We start from the raw sequence: 17,081 nt of genomic DNA, 5'->3' as shown, positions 1-17,081 counted from the left end.
CTAAGACTGCACCATTTCCTGGAATTCTGTGGAAGATAAGAGAATGTTTACAGTAGTACTATTAAAATGAAAGGATTAGGAGTAAAAGATTAGTGGCTTATCAAGAGATTTAGAATAGGAATGAAGAGAAAACAATTACCTGAGAGATGACCACAGGAGAAGAAACATGTATGGAAGAGAGATGTTGTCTAAATTTCCTCTTCTAAACAACAGATGGAAAGACAGTGTTTGCTGACATTTATCAGGAATAATAAAATATTCAGGGTAGTTTTAGCTTTCTCTCTGCCTAATGCTGATCTTGGCGGCCAAAACCAATGGAATGACTAATATGGAATTTGAGTAAGAAGTTGTTAAGAGCTGAAGAAAAAGAATGAGAAGTGAGTCCGTGTGTCTTATTAGCTGATTGTAATGCTTCAGCAGTTGAGAAGTGTTGATTTAGAGCACAGTCTAAACCCAAAACCATTGTGCAGTTGCATGTGGTATGATGCTGAAGTATTGTGTAGTACGATAAGATACTGTTACTTGGAAGATCTTTTAAATGTTTGTATTCTGTGAGTTAAAAGTATCTGATCACTCCTGTCCCTGAACGACTATATTAGAACACAGATTGCTTCATAAATCATGTGTGTTTATTCTGGCACATTTCCTAAGGAACTGGATTTAATTCCTTCCAAAGAAAGAAACAGAAGAGTTCTGTCCTCCTAGTGCAGTGAGCTAGGGAATCTGCACGCCAGCACATTCCCGGCGTGCTATTGCCTAAGCCCCTTTCATGCTCGTCTAGGCAGCTTGCTTCTCTCATGGGGCAAGTTGCCATCGGCTGTGAGCCTTTTGTGTGAGTGTGTGCTTCCTGTTCAAAATGGGATACAGAAGTACGGAATTATGAGATCCAGAGGTTTCTGCACTGAGCAGCCATTAAATCACACTGGCATTTCCATGGGGTGAGTGCAATATGCTGCTTCCTAAAACAGCTGCTCCTTCCTATCTGGTCGTTAACCTGCCACTGAAGATAAGTAGCATCCATCCCCATGCACAGACTCTGTTGTGGGATCTCGTGGCGGGGTAGTAACACTTGATCACTCTGTTCTCCTCATTATGGAAAACAAATATTAGACTATGTGCTGCTAGCTCTTGCATATGGTGAATGATGTTACTGAGTAGTGGGATTTCTGCTGGGAGATAACTGCTGTAAATGAGCCCATGTATGTGCTGTTGATTCTCCTGTGTAGAGCTGGTTCTTTTGTCCTTGATTTGTGTATTACAAGTGATGCTTGTACTGCTTTATATCAGAGTATGTGGGAGGATAGATAAGGGGTGGTTCCGTTCAAAACAACTGGAAATTTGTGAGTGAGTGAGTGGCAATGAGAAAGCACCTTGGGGCAGCCTAGGTGGTTTTTTTTGACTTGCTTGTGCAGAAGGAGTTGCAGAGATGAACCTGTTAGATCAGGGACCGTTTCCGCCCTTAAACAGGTTGCTGCTGCAAGGGTTTCAGTAAAATCACTGGAGGTGCATTAATGTACTGTCAACATAGAAGAGAATCGCACATCATTTACAACACATCCTGAGGAGCCTTATTCTGTATATAAATAAGTTAATACCTTCAGCCCCAATTTTACCATCCCCGTCGTGGTCTGCAGTTGCCAAGAAGGTCTTGGTTTCTGAGGCGGTCAACACTCTGGCTCCACACTCAAACCTCTGAAGGAAATACCTAGGAAGAAAACAACTTTGATTATGATTTTCAAAGAATATTATTCTTTTATGCTGGCTGTATAATCAAACTGATAGCTATCAATAAATAAATTATTTACCGTGACAGCCAAGTCCTCCAAACACTGCTTTCTTTGACAAGCTAAATCTTAGTCACGTACATTTCTGCTTTGTAAGTCCAGCCCTGATACAATCGATTCTGCCCACTACCAAAATCCAGCCCCAGGGAGGTTTTTTTTTTTATATTGAGCATTAAAGGCAAGTATGTACTAATTTGATTTTCTCTGGGGGGATTATCTACTTAAATACATATTTCAGAATCTGCCAAAGGTTTTATCAACATTTAGCATGACTTGTGCTCACATTTACAAGGCAGTTCTGGAAAATAAAAAGTGCTGATTTTTGAATAGCCTCTAAATAGTTAACACAGAAAATCCTTACTTGAGCTCATCTTCCTCAATAAAGCCACTTTGATCATTGTCGAGAATCCGGAAGATCTCCTTGAGCTGGCTGCTACTCTTTTTAGACATCCCACTGATCTGAAAGAATTTTTTGGGACTAAAGGAATCTGGAGCTGAAAATAAATTAATAAATAAATTAACCCCAGACCACTGCATTCACTGTTCCTAAAGGGTCTGAGGATCTTGCTTTGTTACATTTTAATTGTTCTAGACAAGAATGATAGATAAAGCCTGTCAAAGAATGAATTTTGCCGTGGTGCACCATACCCTCCTAAACATCAAAAAAAATCACATGGGGATAAGTTACAAACTGACAATATAAACTAGTCATGAACAAATACACTGTGACAGCTAAGTAAAGAGATTACAGAAATCTGTTTACAGTATGCGCTTGGTCAGTGTTCCTTTGGGACTGAATTAAACTTGCCATGTGTTACACGAAATAATAGATTTTTAGAGTTTTAATTGTTTTCTCACCTTGGCAGTCCCGCAGTGCAGCAGCAATATCAGAAGGGCTTAGAATGTCTGTAAGGCTCATTTTAAACCTGTGCAAAATAGTATATTGCAAACAGATTTGTGAAATGCAAATTCATCTTACAACAAATTGGTTTTTCTGTGTTTCAAAGAATACTGTATGGCTAATGACTTCTAAGGGTAGATGAATCTATTTGATCAAACCAATATCGCCGCAAATTAGAAGATTTAGTACATTACTTACTTAAAAATAGCAGTGCTGAAATAATACTTTTTAATGAGATGGATTACCTAAATGATGTTGTGAGTTGATGGTGAAGTTTTTGTCATTTACCTGAGTCCTATTTAAGTACAGCACATTTTTAAACTCTATGTAACCGTTAATCTAATAATTAGTCTTACTGGAATGCATGGCATCTGGCAATACAAATAACAGTACATGCAGTGGAAAAAAGAAAGTCAAGAAGGTTTGCTTCTGTTTTCTCCCCCAACACCTCTGAAGAATAAAAAGGAAAAGAAAGCCGATACTTATCTATGTAAGGTCCATCCATATGTAACTCCAGCAATTAAAATAAAAATCTTAGAACAATGGTTATTGTACTTACTACTGGTACAGCTCTGCACAGTAATTTAATTTCATTAATCTCAAGTCAACTGCTCACCTTTTATAGTTTTCTCAGCTAGGTAAAGGAATAATAGCTGAGGAGATACCAGGCAAAATAGTAATGTTGGCTCTGGCTTGCCACTCTGGCTTATAAAGGATTCAAAAGGTGACAATAACCACTACTTAGGTTACTGTTTGATGGATCAAATGTTTGATTTGAGACCTAGCTCAAATTTCTTCCTTAACCAATTAAACTTTTCTTTCTATTTATATCCTAAGATAATATGGACAAGAAGAACACTTTTTAAAATAAATCCACTTGTCCTTAATTAAGTACAACTCTGGCATCCAAACATAGCCTTTCAATCTCCAAGCATGCTAAAGATTTTCAGGTAACCTCTGGACCTTAAAGTCGCTCCTCGGAAGGTGACTGCAGCAGGCAAATCCCTATGAAAAGAACCTAGTTTGGTTTCCCCAAGTCTGTTGATCCTTTGGAATGTATAAAGGAAGTTGGAGATGAAAGATCAGAGGTGACAACGTGTCATTCTGACAAAGATAACTTGTCACTAGGATAGAGGAAAGCATGCTATAATTTGGGGTGATCTTTCTACAGTAAATTCGATTTTATATTTCCTGACAGTTATCTAAACTACAGTGCTGACCCTGATCAGGGGTAGAATGCACACTGGTGCCTTCAGTGACAACAAAACTCTGAAACTAGGTAAAGCTGAATAAGCTGATTTTGTTGTCTGTATTCCTTGGAAGATTATGTATAATCAGATAGCCTACTTAGTAATCTATTTTGAATATTTTAAATTACATTAAATCAATAATAGACTTACTTGAAGTTGTAGGAATCAAATGTCGTTAGTGTGGAGATAGATGTATATACGTTTTACAACACACATTCTCACAATCTGTTTCCTTGATATGAAATTAAAATCGTAGGTATAAATAACTGGGGGTTTGTTGGATATTTCAAGAACGTTAATTTGGGAAATAAAAAACTCAGAAAATTTGGAACAGCGGATATGAGGTTTTCCGTATTCCAGGGGGTTTATGTGGTCAGAATTCTAGGATGAAGACCAATAAAACACACATGTATTTTGGTTAGAGTTTATTGTATAAGTTTATTATGGTATCCAAAGTAATGTTCTTCTAATACATGAGCATTGTTTAATTTGTAATGAACGGGAATAGCTTGGTGTGCTGAACAAGTAATTTTTTTTTACAGTAGCAAAAGTTACAAGTTACACAGTGGAGTAGAGTAGTAAGATATCTAGGCTTTGGGGTAAGTTAATGGACTACAGTGGATTTACTCCTGATTGGTTTAACGAGCATAGCTATTGTTCCATAGCACCTGTTTGTCTGAATTTGGATAGAGAAATACAAGGTATAATTAATACAAAAAAGCAGACAGTATTTAATGATACTTTTACCTTTTCCGCTATCTCTTTTGTATGCAAAAGAAGATGGCATAAATCACAAGTAATTGGGTTTACCTTTAATCCCAAATATCAGCTGTCTAGTATGCTCTAGAATGCTCTCTTTTGTCTCTTTCAGTAGGAAAACTGTTTCTAGTAATCTGGACGAACACTTTCCTATGAAACCTATGAGCCATGGGCTGCTGTAAATTAGTATTGACTGATTAAAACAAATTGAACAATGCTCATTTGTACAAGTTGAAGATCTGATCTCAGGTCTTTTGGTGTTACTTCCATTTATCTTCTTTGTTCAGTACTATGCATTCATATTGCATTCTGTCTGGGATTTGCATGATATGGTCTATGAGACAGCGGCAGGGGGAATGAAGCGCATGCTGTGCTTTCTACAGGGTCATCCTGAAATAGCTTTCATCCTTGTAGGTACCTTTTTGCACTCTGATGTGAATTTTCTCCTTTATGATCATCCCAAGTTGATAGGAGTTTTAACAGAAGTTTTTTTTACTGATTCCTCTTGACATTTTTCCTGCCAAGGTGTTTCTAGAGAGAGGTAGTTTTTTTAGACCTCTGTGGTAGTGCCATAGGTGTTACTTTGTAGTTGGCTTCCTTTATTTCTGCTTGCTCCTACACACTGCTCATTGAACTGCTTGCTTTGTTTAAATTTTTGACTTGCCATACAACGCTGATTATTAAAAGCTCATGAGAATAAGGAAATTGAAATGAAGTAGAAGTAAACAACGAGATCAAGGCAAGCATATAATACTCAAGCTCAAAATATGTCTGCAACTAATTCAGGCATTATATTAAAATATAAGCACCAAATGCTCAAAGAATTTGATCTGGTTACCTCATACACTGCCACGGCACACAGGGTGCTGAGCTGTTTTTACGTGTATTCAACAGTAGTAAAGTACCCAGAATTAGTACTATAGTAAAATATGGTTTCAAATAAAAGTGAGCTAATTGTTACAATAAGTTCACTATTATTGCTTATGAAGGGATCTTTTAATGTTTGAAATTCAACACTGACAACAAAAGTGATGCTAATCCTGGCTGAAAGATGGTTTACAAAAGCCGAAAAGAGCTGAATTTCAGAATCAAGTTGATGTCACTGTATATTGATACAGGTGGGAATCTAGGGTTACTAGGTTTTATTTATTTATTAATGACGCTTCATCTGAAGTACAGGTTTCTCTCCACTACAATTAGAATTAAATAATCAGGGATGAGTATATTATATAAAGGGATGTTTTAATTAGTTAACCTATTTTACAGCTAAATTATCTGCCTGTTCTCCTTACTTCTGGGGTATGTGGTAACTTGGGTGATTGTGATGACTTTAGGAGTTCAAAAACTGAGATCTATAAAAAATTTTCTATTATGCAAGTGATGTAATGCTATAAAGAAAATACCTAATAATTCAATTAGAACAACAGCTGTTAGGTGATGAGCAGTTAACCGTAGTGCAAAATCTGGTACAGAATTGGAGTATTGCACAGTTTCCAGGAATGCTTAGCACTTGTTCCTATGAGGTTCAAGAAAAATTATTAATTTTTTTGATTGTTTATTTGGTTTTGGTGTTTTGCTCTACTGGGGACATCTGAAAGTGCTATGGAGTTGTTAATCTGAAGATTTATGTGCTTGTATAAGTTTACTTCTGTTGTTTTCCCCTGAGATGTCTTTATGCACAATGTGTACAGGAATATTAAAGCCATTTTTTTGGTTTCAGACATCCAGAATTAAACTTGAAGGTGTAGTTCTCAGAAAGACAGAACATTCATATTGATAAGTTCTTGCTAGGAATCTAAACATATAGAACAACTGTTTTCAAATCAAGTACCATAGACTTCTCTAATAAGCAGAGGAAAGTTGTGTTTTGCTAAATCATTGACAAGTAGTGGACTAGTCTTGTACTCTTTGTGTTCTGTTTGGTGCAAAGTCCAGAGTTAATTAGCAGTGGCAATCAACCAAAACGATGACTTCAAGCAGATGCAAAAGGAACATCAGCAGTTGTCTCAGGTGAGATCAGAGGAGAGGTGTTAACCTGAGACCAACTACAGTCATGTAAAGAGATGCCGGAGCAGCTGTTCTAAAAGCCATACAAACCATCTTCGCGTTAGGGCCAAAACAATTGTATCATGATCCTGGATAAGAGAGTCTGCTTTTGTAATGAGTTTGGAAGTAACTATAATAGATACTCGGTAATCTATGTGGTTGATCATTAGTGTTGATGTCTCAATAGTAATGGCAGAGAATCTTAGTGTGAATATAATTATAATCATTGAAAAAGGCCATTACAACAAAATTAGTTCTGTTCCGCCACTTCAAGTTGTTTCTTAAGGCACATGCTTTAATCATATAGAAATAATTACAGAATGGTTGCTTGGGACATAATCTTTTACCATATCTAATGGAGAGGTTTAAGAACACAGGTTAGTATTAGCCTTTTTTGGTCCTGGGTGTTATTACAATGAAGGATGAAATCCAGGCCTTGGAAGCCTCAGTGACAAAGCTTTCTTTCCCTCCAGCAAGTAGAGGATACTACTCAGAGCACTGAGCAGAGAGCTGGCCTGTAGAATCCAAGATACAAGATACATCCTGCAGCACTGTGGGTCTGGAGCTAAACAAAGACAGGTACTTCTCATGTTAGGAGAAATGTCTTGTGTACTTTCCCCAGTTTAAATTGTGTCCTATGTAAACGAGATTGAGTTGTCTTTGAAAGTGATAGCAGAATAGACTGACATAAACTGCTGAATAGTGTAACTAATTCATAGAGTTTGTTCTGATCAGGACACTTTTTCACTTAAAAAGCTGTCTTGGAAGATCTCTGCTAGCATTTGATATCCTGTGTGTTTGTCTTTAAATGTGCTTGCAAGTGCTTCTGTGACTCAGTAACACAATTTTCTGACTCTGACCCTAAACGTAATTGTCTAAGATGTTTCTGTCTGCTGTCAGCATTCTAGACAGCGTTAGATGGAATGACCTTTAAAAGTCTAAGTTGTTCGGGTTTTCTGTGAACATGTAAAAGATATGTACAGTGGTACTATACCATTACCAAAGGCTTTTTGCACATGGCTGTATTTCACTGTGACCCACAGTGTAAGAAGCGATGGCAAAATAAAGCAAATAGCACCGAAATGGTTCCAACTATTTCTGTATTCGCTGTCTGTCCTCATGGATGTAGGTGGGATTTCTGCCATTAATTTCAGCAGTAGGAGGATGTATCACCCTTAGTCAGGTATAAAGTAAAAATACCCTATAATTAGAGTTAACCTAATAAGTAATCATGAAAAGTCACTTGTTTAACAGAATTGGCCTTCTAAATAAAGGAGGAACAGGTGTCTAGATTCAGACAAGAGCTTAAAACACACACATAAAGCATGTGACAAAATTCTGTTGACAAAAGGCAACCACGTATTTGGGGACTCCGGTGAAAAGGGTTGTATGGAAACATTTGCACAATACAGGCCATGGTCTCGGACCTCCAAATTTATGTTTCCAGAAGAGTGTTCTTGAGTCTAAAAGAGCTGTGTGGGAATGTATGTTTATGATCATGCAGCTGTCTTTCCAGCTGTGGCCTTACAGGCACAATTTGAAGAGCTTTCTTAAAGCACATAATAAACCGTTGCAGAAATTTTACAGCACCTGACAGCCTGTGTGAGTGAGAGACGGAGAGGAAGGGAGGAAGGGAGGAAGGGAGGAATTTTCGTCACCAATCTGCTTTGTGGTAATACTGAAAGAAGGAGACGTCTACAAACGTCTCTAGTCACAAGCTCTTCTTTACTTTCTGGAGTGATCACTGAAGCTGATATCAGACTTACCTTGTCATTAATTTTTTACTGTTCTTAATGGAATGGTAAGTGGTGAAATTGTCTTAGATTTGTAGACCTAGTAAGCTAATCAGTGTGGAAGGAAGTGTGGTTAAATACAGGAGCTGCTTGATGACTCAAAAGTTATCTGAGCTGTCTGTGCCTGTCTCTCGTAGCCATTAATACTGGTATGATGCTCAAAGATCTTCAGGTGACCCATATTACATCGCAGAAATATAAAACATGGTATCAGCTGATACATAGCATTTTCTGACAATAATGATAGCTTTTAGCCCTGCAGTCAGACCGCAGTTATTAATTCCACAGAATTTCCTGTGTTTATTGCTCTCCTGAGATGTCGTTGAAATCGTAAGTGTGAATATGTTTGATGGATAATTCTTTTTTCACTGTTAAGGAAAATTCTACAGTATTAGGGCCTGGTTAGTTCATTAGAGTTAATGGAAATATATTTTTTGCTAACATAGAAGCCCTGAACACATTATTAAGTATTCATTAAAGTCCTGTAGATTGCTTTAATTTTGTGTAATATGATGATTTCCCCAGCACTGTATTGGTGTTTCCTTCCTTCTCTGTAATGTCTTATCATAAATGTGTTCTGCATCAGAAACACTATAACATTAGCAGATCATTTTGAAATGAAGATTTTTGATCTGCAAATACTGAAATGTCTTCTTAAATAGCTCCAGCAAATACAATATGAGACAGTCATACAGTTTTTTAATGCCCAAGAACAGACTTTTCAAGAGTTCCGAATTTTTCGAAAAGTCTACATAGGAGCAACTATCGTGTTGGAAGTATAATGTTCTGGATGGTTAAAGCCATCTAGATTTTTTAAAAGGCTGTTTAGATATCTGTTTATTTTTATCACATCTGTAAGCCTAAAAAAACCCATACATCACAGTGTCTAGTTGGTACTGTTTGCAATTAGTTCATTTTTGTAACCTAATTTGATTGTTGTGTATGTTTGCATTATGATAAAATCGCAATGACATCATCCCACTCCTACTTTTCAACCCGAACCCTAACTTGGTGAGCGCACAAGCTGGATGAACTTCAATTAATGAGCAACTGTTCAGAATTCAGCATTCTCCTCATTCCTTATTTCTGGATTGCTGTTTCAGTCTGTCTGTAAAGAAAAAAAATACTGATTTCCTAGCAATTTTTTTATCATGCTCTTAATTTTATTATACTTTCCTCACAAACATTTATTTATCATGCATTTATTTTTACAGCCCTGTGAGATGTGGGCATTATGTTACCCTCAGTTTTGAGATGGAGAAAAGCAGCAGAACTTTGATTGCCAGATACCAGCTGGTATGCTGAGTATGTGATCCGCTAGCACAGGGAGACAGGATAGGGATGGGCCCTGCACCTGGGGTTTGGCACTAAAGAGCATTCAGTGTACCAAGCAGGCCCAACAAAATGTATTTATTCCCCAACTACAAACTAGCACCACAGCTCTTTCCCGAGACCTCCGTCCTGCTCCCAAGATCTGAGGCGCAGCACCCCCTACTTTGGAAAACAAGTTGTTATCATTCTGTGTCCAGGAATGATTTAATCTGGCAAAACTGAGTCATCAGTAGAAGTGGACAAGTGGGATAATAGAAGTGTTCTGGCTTGAATTAATTCAAGCTGATAGAGTAGTGGTTTAACTTCTTGTAAGTGGAACAATAGTGCCATCAGGTGGGCAGGAACGTGAGCAATTCCTTGGAGAATTTTGAATGTATTGCTATTTCAGTAATCCAGAGACATCTTGCATCCAGTTGATCTTATATTAAAATCGACAACTTAATTAACACTAGGTCCTGCCATATAATTAGTGTATGAAACATAATCAGTTGCATAAAGAATGACATAAAAACATATGGAGCATTAAATACACTTCTTGATTAAATACCACTGCTACCAGTTACCATAACCAGGTTTTACACCAGGGCATTTTATTAATTCTAGGTTTTTACAACAGGTACTAGCTATTTATGCAAATATTGAAAATTAAATGGCCCACAGAGATGCTTTTAATTTCTCCTTCTCTTAATATTTTTTACTAGAATTTTTAATGCCCAAAATTCAGATGAGCAGAGTGGATTCCAATTCAGTCTCCCAGTGGTATAAAGACCTTCTGCTTAAGACATTGGGGAACGTGGTTTAAGTAGTGCTTGCACTACTTCAGATGTTTTCCAGCAATACGAAATCACTTGCCAGCAATTGTTCATGACCTTCCAGGGTACAAAATGTGTAAGTAGTAGGCTTGCAGTAGGAAAGATTGTTTATGGCACAGATATCTTGGTCTTTATCTTGACTGCTTGTTAAGATTTGACCAGGGCTTGAAACTCTGAAAAAGAAATAAAAGAATAATAAAATGGGACCACGTTTTGTAATAGCACAGTCAAAAAAGTACTTGATTTTTAGAGTTAAAATGGGAAACTAATGATACTTCTCTGACAATCATTCCTTAAAGGTAGCACATTGTATACTCATAATATTAGATACTTAAAGCAAAGGAAGTGTTGCATTTAAGTGTCACATTGTACAGTGGTTCAATAGTAAAAAGCAGTGAAATTATATACTGAAATTTTATAAATATATCGATTTAGGTTCCAATCCTGAAAAATCTCTGTAGATGAAAAAGGGGACTGACTACCTGTAGCCAAGGGCAGAATGTAGACCGGCTCCTGTACTAAATCCTCTCCACAATACCGAGCAGGTCTGAGCACCTGAGAATCAGATCCGTAACATCCACTGTATGGAGCAGGGCAGCTGCCCAGAGCTAGCCAGTGCCAGGTCTCAGTGGCAGATACTACTGGGTTTCATACAGGCAGTCTTACCATCCACTCCAATTTTACCATCTCCGTCACTGTCACCTGCTGCCAGGAATGCCTTGGTCTCAGCATCAGTCAGAGCTCTGGCACTGGCTGAGAAATTCTGCAGGAAAAGCCTGTTAAGGGAAAAGGACAAATGAGTGAGATGAACTCAGTACTGGAAGCATTTAGAGTTTGTTATTCGTAATAGTTGTGAAATTCCAAGCATGATTCAATTCTTGAGACTATTTCAAAAGCTTTTTGTAAATCATTTTGAATTCAATAGTAAATCTTCCTCTAACTTCAGTGAAAATAAGGGTGAGAAAGGAAGAGGATGTTGCATCAGAACATGTGAAAAAATCCTTGATGATGTTTTGGTTTCATTGGATTAGAAAGGCAAAGTTAAAACTGACTCCGTAGTGGCAGGAGTCATCTTGCCTCCTGTGTTATCTTCCTTCTTTTCTCCTAAGATGTAGACTCTTAAGAGTGGCAGGAATTTTTCTAACCTTACTCGTAGCTTCAAAGTCAGATGAATATGATCTTCATGTGATACAAAGAAAGATGAGAGAAAAATAGCACTTTGAATTCAGCCGAGTAAAAGATCTTGGAATAATAAAAAGCAAACTCTAGCAGAACTGCTATTTTTATCTTCACAGTCTGTCAGTTATCCCTACATGAAACAAGTAGTTGCATTGCTATCAAAGTGTTCTCTCGTTGTGATCCAGACTTTCCTTTGTTCTTTGTCTTGCAGCTCCTTCAGCACAAGCACACATGCGTGCACACACACACACACAATTGTCTCTCGTTCAAAGAGACTGAAGGAAAGGGAGTATTTCTAATCTTATCCTGCATTTTTAGATGATAAAACACAAGCCTGTTGGTAACTCATTTTTTTATTTACTTACTTCAGTTCATTTTCCTCAATGAAGCCACTCCTATCCTGGTCAAGAATTCCAAAGACTTGAGCGAGCTGGTCTTTGGACTTGGAGTTGAGACCCACTTTGACAAAAAAGGTCTTGTAATCAAATGAATCAGTGGCTGAAATAAGCAGGAAAAGATGAAGAAAAGTAGTTAAGTATCTGGAACAAAAAAAAAATAGCTTTTTGGTCAAAAGGTAGCAAACTTCTGCAGTACAATGAGGGTGATTACAAACCCCAATCCACAATCTTTATTTTCCTGAGTTCATTTCAGATTAATGAGATTTTTCCATCAATGATCTCTCAAACCTTGGAAGATAAATATTGACTGTGGTCTTCATCATGCAAGAACATACATTTGTAAATAGATACTTCACTCAAACGTAAATTCACAGAACTTGATGGTAAAAATTGTGCTCGTATTGAAATCAGCAGGAGTTTTATTTTTATTCTGCGAAAAAAACCCAGGATTTCAGCCTCTGGATTTTTTCATACTTAAAATTGCTCCAGTGCACAAGTATTGATGGGTGCCTGTACTTGGCTGGCAAAGATTAAAAACTGCATGTTTCATTACCTTGCCTCCTTTTTCTCTTTTTGGTAAAACAATTAAAGCTGTAATTAGCAAACAAACATAAAAAGAACATCTTACCATGTACCCTGGAGAGGAAATCAACATTATACCATCTAGTTCATCCTTTCAGCCTTTTCTGTTTCCATTGGAATTGGGATGTTGGGGGTAGTGAGGACAAAGGAATTTGACAGATAAACTGAAAAGCCCAATTTAAAACATAAATGTTACCTTGACAGCTCTGTAGGCCAGCAGCAATTTCAGCTTCTGTCAGGATACCTGCAAGAGCCATGTCAAAGCTCCTGTAAAATGAAAAATAATACTGGGTAGGGTTCATGTTGATCTTGCTCTACCAGCCTTTGGTGCTGCCCCGTGAGGACGGCCCGCTTTGAGTAGTGGGGCGGTTGCAGCCAAGGTCGCAGGGCAAATCAGGGGAGCTGCCCCGCAGGAGCCGACTGCTCCATCCGTTAGCTCAGATGCGTGCAGTGCGTCTGCCTGGCTGTATCTCTAGTTAAGTCTTCAGTGCACAAGCTGAGGACAAAACCAGACATATTTATACAACTGCACAGCATTTTGGGATCTTTGGTTGTATCCATGCATTTTTGTGTGGATTATTGTGATGTCTTCAAAAGCTCCACAGGAAGGGTTGAACTCACCTTGCCACTTAGTTTTCCCCAAGCCAAGAACTGAAAAAACTAAGGTAAAAGATCTGCAGAGCCTTCTTGACTTAATTATTTTTCAAATGACGTATAGACCTTAGTTAAGTCCTCTCGACCTTTTACAGGAGTCCTAGAGCCACGTGATGGCTCAGATACCCCAGGGGATAAATTACTGCGGCTGACAAGACCTGCTGGCTAATCAGATTGATATTTATATCCCAAAGGAATGTGCCTGGTGTTTTAGACAATATATAAGGTTTAGTGCCATACAAAGTAAATCCTCTCAGCTTGCGCCTATTTTTAGGCTAGCGAATTATTTTTGATCTGTGAATGAAAAAATATAAATTGTTTTTATTGCTTACTGATAGCTACAAATGGACATCATCATGGTAGAGTTTTAAGGGCCCAATCCTGATAGGAATTACCCATGAAACATTACTCCCGCAATTGCCCTAATACTCTTCAAATAATACTATTACTCATACATTTGTAATAGATATATCTGACATACAAGTAGAATCTCATAGATAAAACTTTTAATTTTAAATCAGCCCAAAGTATTTTTAATAAGCTGGTATATAAGCTTTGGTTACCTAATTTCTGAACTATGTACTTCAGACTATAGAAGTCTATATATTGAAGACATTTGCTCAGTATTAGTTCATTGCATGGTGCACATTTTAAATCGTTGTCATAAAATGCGTCCATTTATAGAATGAAGGTTGTCAGTTGTTCAGCAGCACACAGGAGTATGCATCAATTAATGGTAAGGAGTGGAACTAAGCAGTGAAATCTGTCATATTTGGTTCTTTTTTGCTGTACTGAAAAAATAAACTTCTGTAAGGGTTCAAACAGCAGCTAAGCTCAAGTTGGAGCTTTTCTCATACTGGTTATAGGATCCTCCGCTCGGCTAGCGCATGAAATCTGTTGGAACTTAGTGGCCTTGAGCATGGCTGAAATTGGCCTATGGTGTAAAAAGCCCTTTGGGAGAACATTTCACACTACACATACATAAATGTACACGGAGATTTCAATGTGTGCATTGTAGACTTCAATAATATTTGAGTAATGCCATTACATTTAAAATAAAGCCTAACACTTGGTCAATATAACATAAAGCTGCTGTCTTTTCTTTCAAAAATTATATACATGTAAATACAGACAAAACCTCTCTTGCACATCTTGGTTTCCCTTGATCATTTCTTCAAGAGAAGAATGCTTAGGAGAAGTGCTAACTGTATTATTCTAAACCCATGCTGTGTGGTAAATTGAGCGTTGTGAAAGTAAAGTTTTCTGGACTCTGTAAGATCAACTGAGCAAGTTACTTTTGACAGCATTTTATCCTCAACTGGTGGATATATAAACTTAATGATGCAGTCTTTCCATCTGGGAATCTAGCTTTGCGTTTGTTTCAGATTTCCAGGGAAATAGTTGAGACTATGGCCTGGTATCAGAGAGGATCTGATAATTGTGTCAGAATTACTGAACATTCAAGAAATAATCCTTGTGAGAAGACCACATCGAGATTGCAAAGCATTTGTCGATAACAGTTTTTGAGTGTTTCTGTGGCAAACCGGAGCTTGCCCGTAGATGGCACCAAAGACACTCAAGTCCAGGCGGGAAACTTCGGGTGAGAGAAAGCCGAGGAGCGGAGCATGAGAGAGGGGTAACGGGTGGGCGTTCGTGAGACAGGGAGAGAAGAGCAAGGAATAGATATTTAAAAGAAAAAAAAGTCAAGTCTGCCGAACCACTCGAAAGATTGGAATATAAACAGGCTAGATTGAAAATTCAGAAATAATTCCAGAGGGCTTTCCTTCAGTGATGATTAGTAAGAACAGGTTTTTTCTTCTGTCCAACAAAACCAGGCTTTACTGTGTTTATTTTTATGCTGGCGCAATGTGTCTGTCAGGGAGATCATTGCAAACATAAGATCAGTTTGTTCTGGAGGCTGGGAGTTAGAGCAGAAAGTTAGTATCTAGGCAATACCAGGTGATTAGTTTCTGGTTGTGATGAAACTGATGTGATTCTCTTTGAGTCAAGTATTTGCATATTCTACTTTGACTTAAGTTCCCCTTTGAATTTCGGGTCAATGATATCTTTGTAACTGCAGAGGAAGTCATTGTCTAGGGGTACCATCTTTTCATATTATAACCCATGGGATTACATGTCTGATTTTCTTTTCTGGGGCTTGGTATACAACAACCCTGATTTTCTTGTTTTCATGAGCATTAAGACATGCTGGTGAGCAAATCAAAAGTTAGGGAGCAGCCATATCCCAGCTGCTAGATAGTTTGCTCTATAGGCCTTCCATGCAGAAAGTGTACCAGAAAGCCCATACCAATGCACTGGTATCTTCGTGGGCTTGCAAGCAAAAGCAATATGGAAATTAAGTTTCATAAAATGTGAACACTTTAAATTAGTTCATATTCTGCAGCATCCTTACTAAAATGTTTTAAAATATATGAACAATTAAGCATGAAAATGTTAGGTACATGTCTGTTCAGTGTTTTAATCAAGTTGTATCTATTCCAGTAACCTATTCCAGGAAATGAATCCATCCTTGGCCCCCTCTGCCCACACTGTTTGTGTGAAGAGCTCCAGGCGCCTCTGATGATGCTGCATCAAAGATTTTCCACATGGGCTGGCTGCTAACTCAAAGAGGAAACTTTACCAGTGTATGTGTGCAATGAATGTTCTGACATCCCCTTGCCCTTTCTGTGCTGTCTTACTTGTTAGAAGATGACTGTGAGATTTCGAACAGTTGGAGAGCTGAAATTGAATCTCAAGTTTACGAATGGCTCTAGGTTGGGATTTCCAAAGGAACATGAAGTTAGGAGGCAGCCAGCTAAATATCAGGAGATTTTATCTTTTGCATGATTCTGCTCCTTTATCAGGACAACCCATAATTTCATTTTAAGAGAGATGGTGGGTTCAGTGGCTAGAGCACTAGGGTGGGTCTGGGATATTGGCTTCAATACCCTGGCCCTCTTCTTCTAAGAGCTTGTCTAGGACAATCAGTTTCTATGTGTTTAGTTCCCACTTAAAGAGATCATAGTATATCTTTATTTCACAAGAAGTATTGGGAGGATTAGAGATTAACCTGCTCCTACAGGGAAATGAGGGGACCGAGGTGTGTCTGAGAACTGACAGATTTTGGGCCAGGTGGAACTCAGATCTGCCACTCACATTTAGTGTTGCTCTTTAATTGTCTTAAGTAAAGGTAAAACATATAAACAACATTTCCTTTCTCCTGGGAATTATGCAGCAGTATTATACTGAGTATCATACTGAGTAGGATCGTCTTACTCTAAACCTGAGAACAGGTTATCAGTGTGATAATACAGGGTGTTCTTAGATCCTTTCTGATTTGTTGGAGCATAAACAATTTCTAACAGAATTTTCGTTTTTAACTGTGTACTCAGCAGTGTTTTATTTGTGTACTTCATTCGTAAAAGCTTGATTCAGAGGATTTAATCCTTACATATTAGATTGCCCAGAGAGGTTAGAGAACTTCCGTCCTTGAAATATTCAAACGCAGCTTAGAGCAATGTGCCCTAAGTTGGCCTTCTGAGGAGGCACTTGGGGCAGAGGCCTCCAGAGATCCTTTCCAGCGTGAATTAC

The 17,081-nt window shown here is 38.0% G+C and overlaps 2 protein-coding genes across 2 annotated transcripts; both read right to left on the bottom strand.

Moving 5' to 3' along the window:
- Window positions 1-3,393, bottom strand: LOC134519654 (parvalbumin, thymic CPV3). The gene is made up of 5 exons (XM_063344096.1): window positions 3,302-3,393; window positions 2,643-2,710; window positions 2,146-2,278; window positions 1,596-1,705; window positions 1-26 (listed from the first exon to the last, which is right to left on the bottom strand). The coding sequence occupies exons 2-5, from the start codon at window positions 2,701-2,703 to the stop codon at window positions 1-3; spliced, it is 330 nt and encodes a 109-aa protein (XP_063200166.1). The 5' UTR covers window positions 2,704-2,710; window positions 3,302-3,393.
- Window positions 3,394-10,824: 7,431 nt separating this feature from the next.
- Window positions 10,825-13,141, bottom strand: LOC134519629 (parvalbumin beta-like). Its single transcript, XM_063344048.1, has 4 exons — window positions 13,033-13,141; window positions 12,222-12,354; window positions 11,344-11,453; window positions 10,825-10,850 (listed from the first exon to the last, which is right to left on the bottom strand). The coding sequence occupies exons 1-4, from the start codon at window positions 13,136-13,138 to the stop codon at window positions 10,825-10,827; spliced, it is 375 nt and encodes a 124-aa protein (XP_063200118.1). The 5' UTR covers window positions 13,139-13,141.
- Between the last annotated feature and the right edge of the window lie 3,940 nt (window positions 13,142-17,081).

This window comes from Chroicocephalus ridibundus, chromosome 8 (genome assembly GCF_963924245.1).
Source record: "Chroicocephalus ridibundus chromosome 8, bChrRid1.1, whole genome shotgun sequence".
In the NCBI taxonomy this organism is placed as follows: domain Eukaryota; kingdom Metazoa; phylum Chordata; class Aves; order Charadriiformes; family Laridae; genus Chroicocephalus; species Chroicocephalus ridibundus.
This window is presented reverse-complemented; position numbering and strand designations above follow the sequence as displayed.

What these genes read in the sequence shown, in the direction of transcription:
- LOC134519654 (XM_063344096.1), bottom strand. Translation starts at nt 2,703, where the DNA reads ATGAGCCTTACAGACATTCTAAGCCCTTCTGATATTGCTGCTGCACTG. An exon ending in TGCACTGCGGGACTGCCAAG is followed by an intron (nt 2,279 to 2,642) that starts GTGAGAAAACAA and finishes ATTTATTTTCAG; the next exon opens with CTCCAGATTCCTTTAGTCCC. An exon ending in ATTGAGGAAGATGAGCTCAA is followed by an intron (nt 1,706 to 2,145) that starts GTAAGGATTTTC and finishes TTTTCTTCCTAG; the next exon opens with GTATTTCCTTCAGAGGTTTG.
- LOC134519629 (XM_063344048.1), bottom strand. Translation starts at nt 13,138, where the DNA reads ATGAACCCTACCCAGTATTATTTTTCATTTTACAGGAGCTTTGACATG. An exon ending in TGGCCTACAGAGCTGTCAAG is followed by an intron (nt 12,355 to 13,032) that starts GTAACATTTATG and finishes TGCTTATTTCAG; the next exon opens with CCACTGATTCATTTGATTAC. An exon ending in TGGTAAAATTGGAGTGGATG is followed by an intron (nt 10,851 to 11,343) that starts GTAAGACTGCCT and finishes TTTCTTTTTCAG; the next exon opens with AGTTTCAAGCCCTGGTCAAA.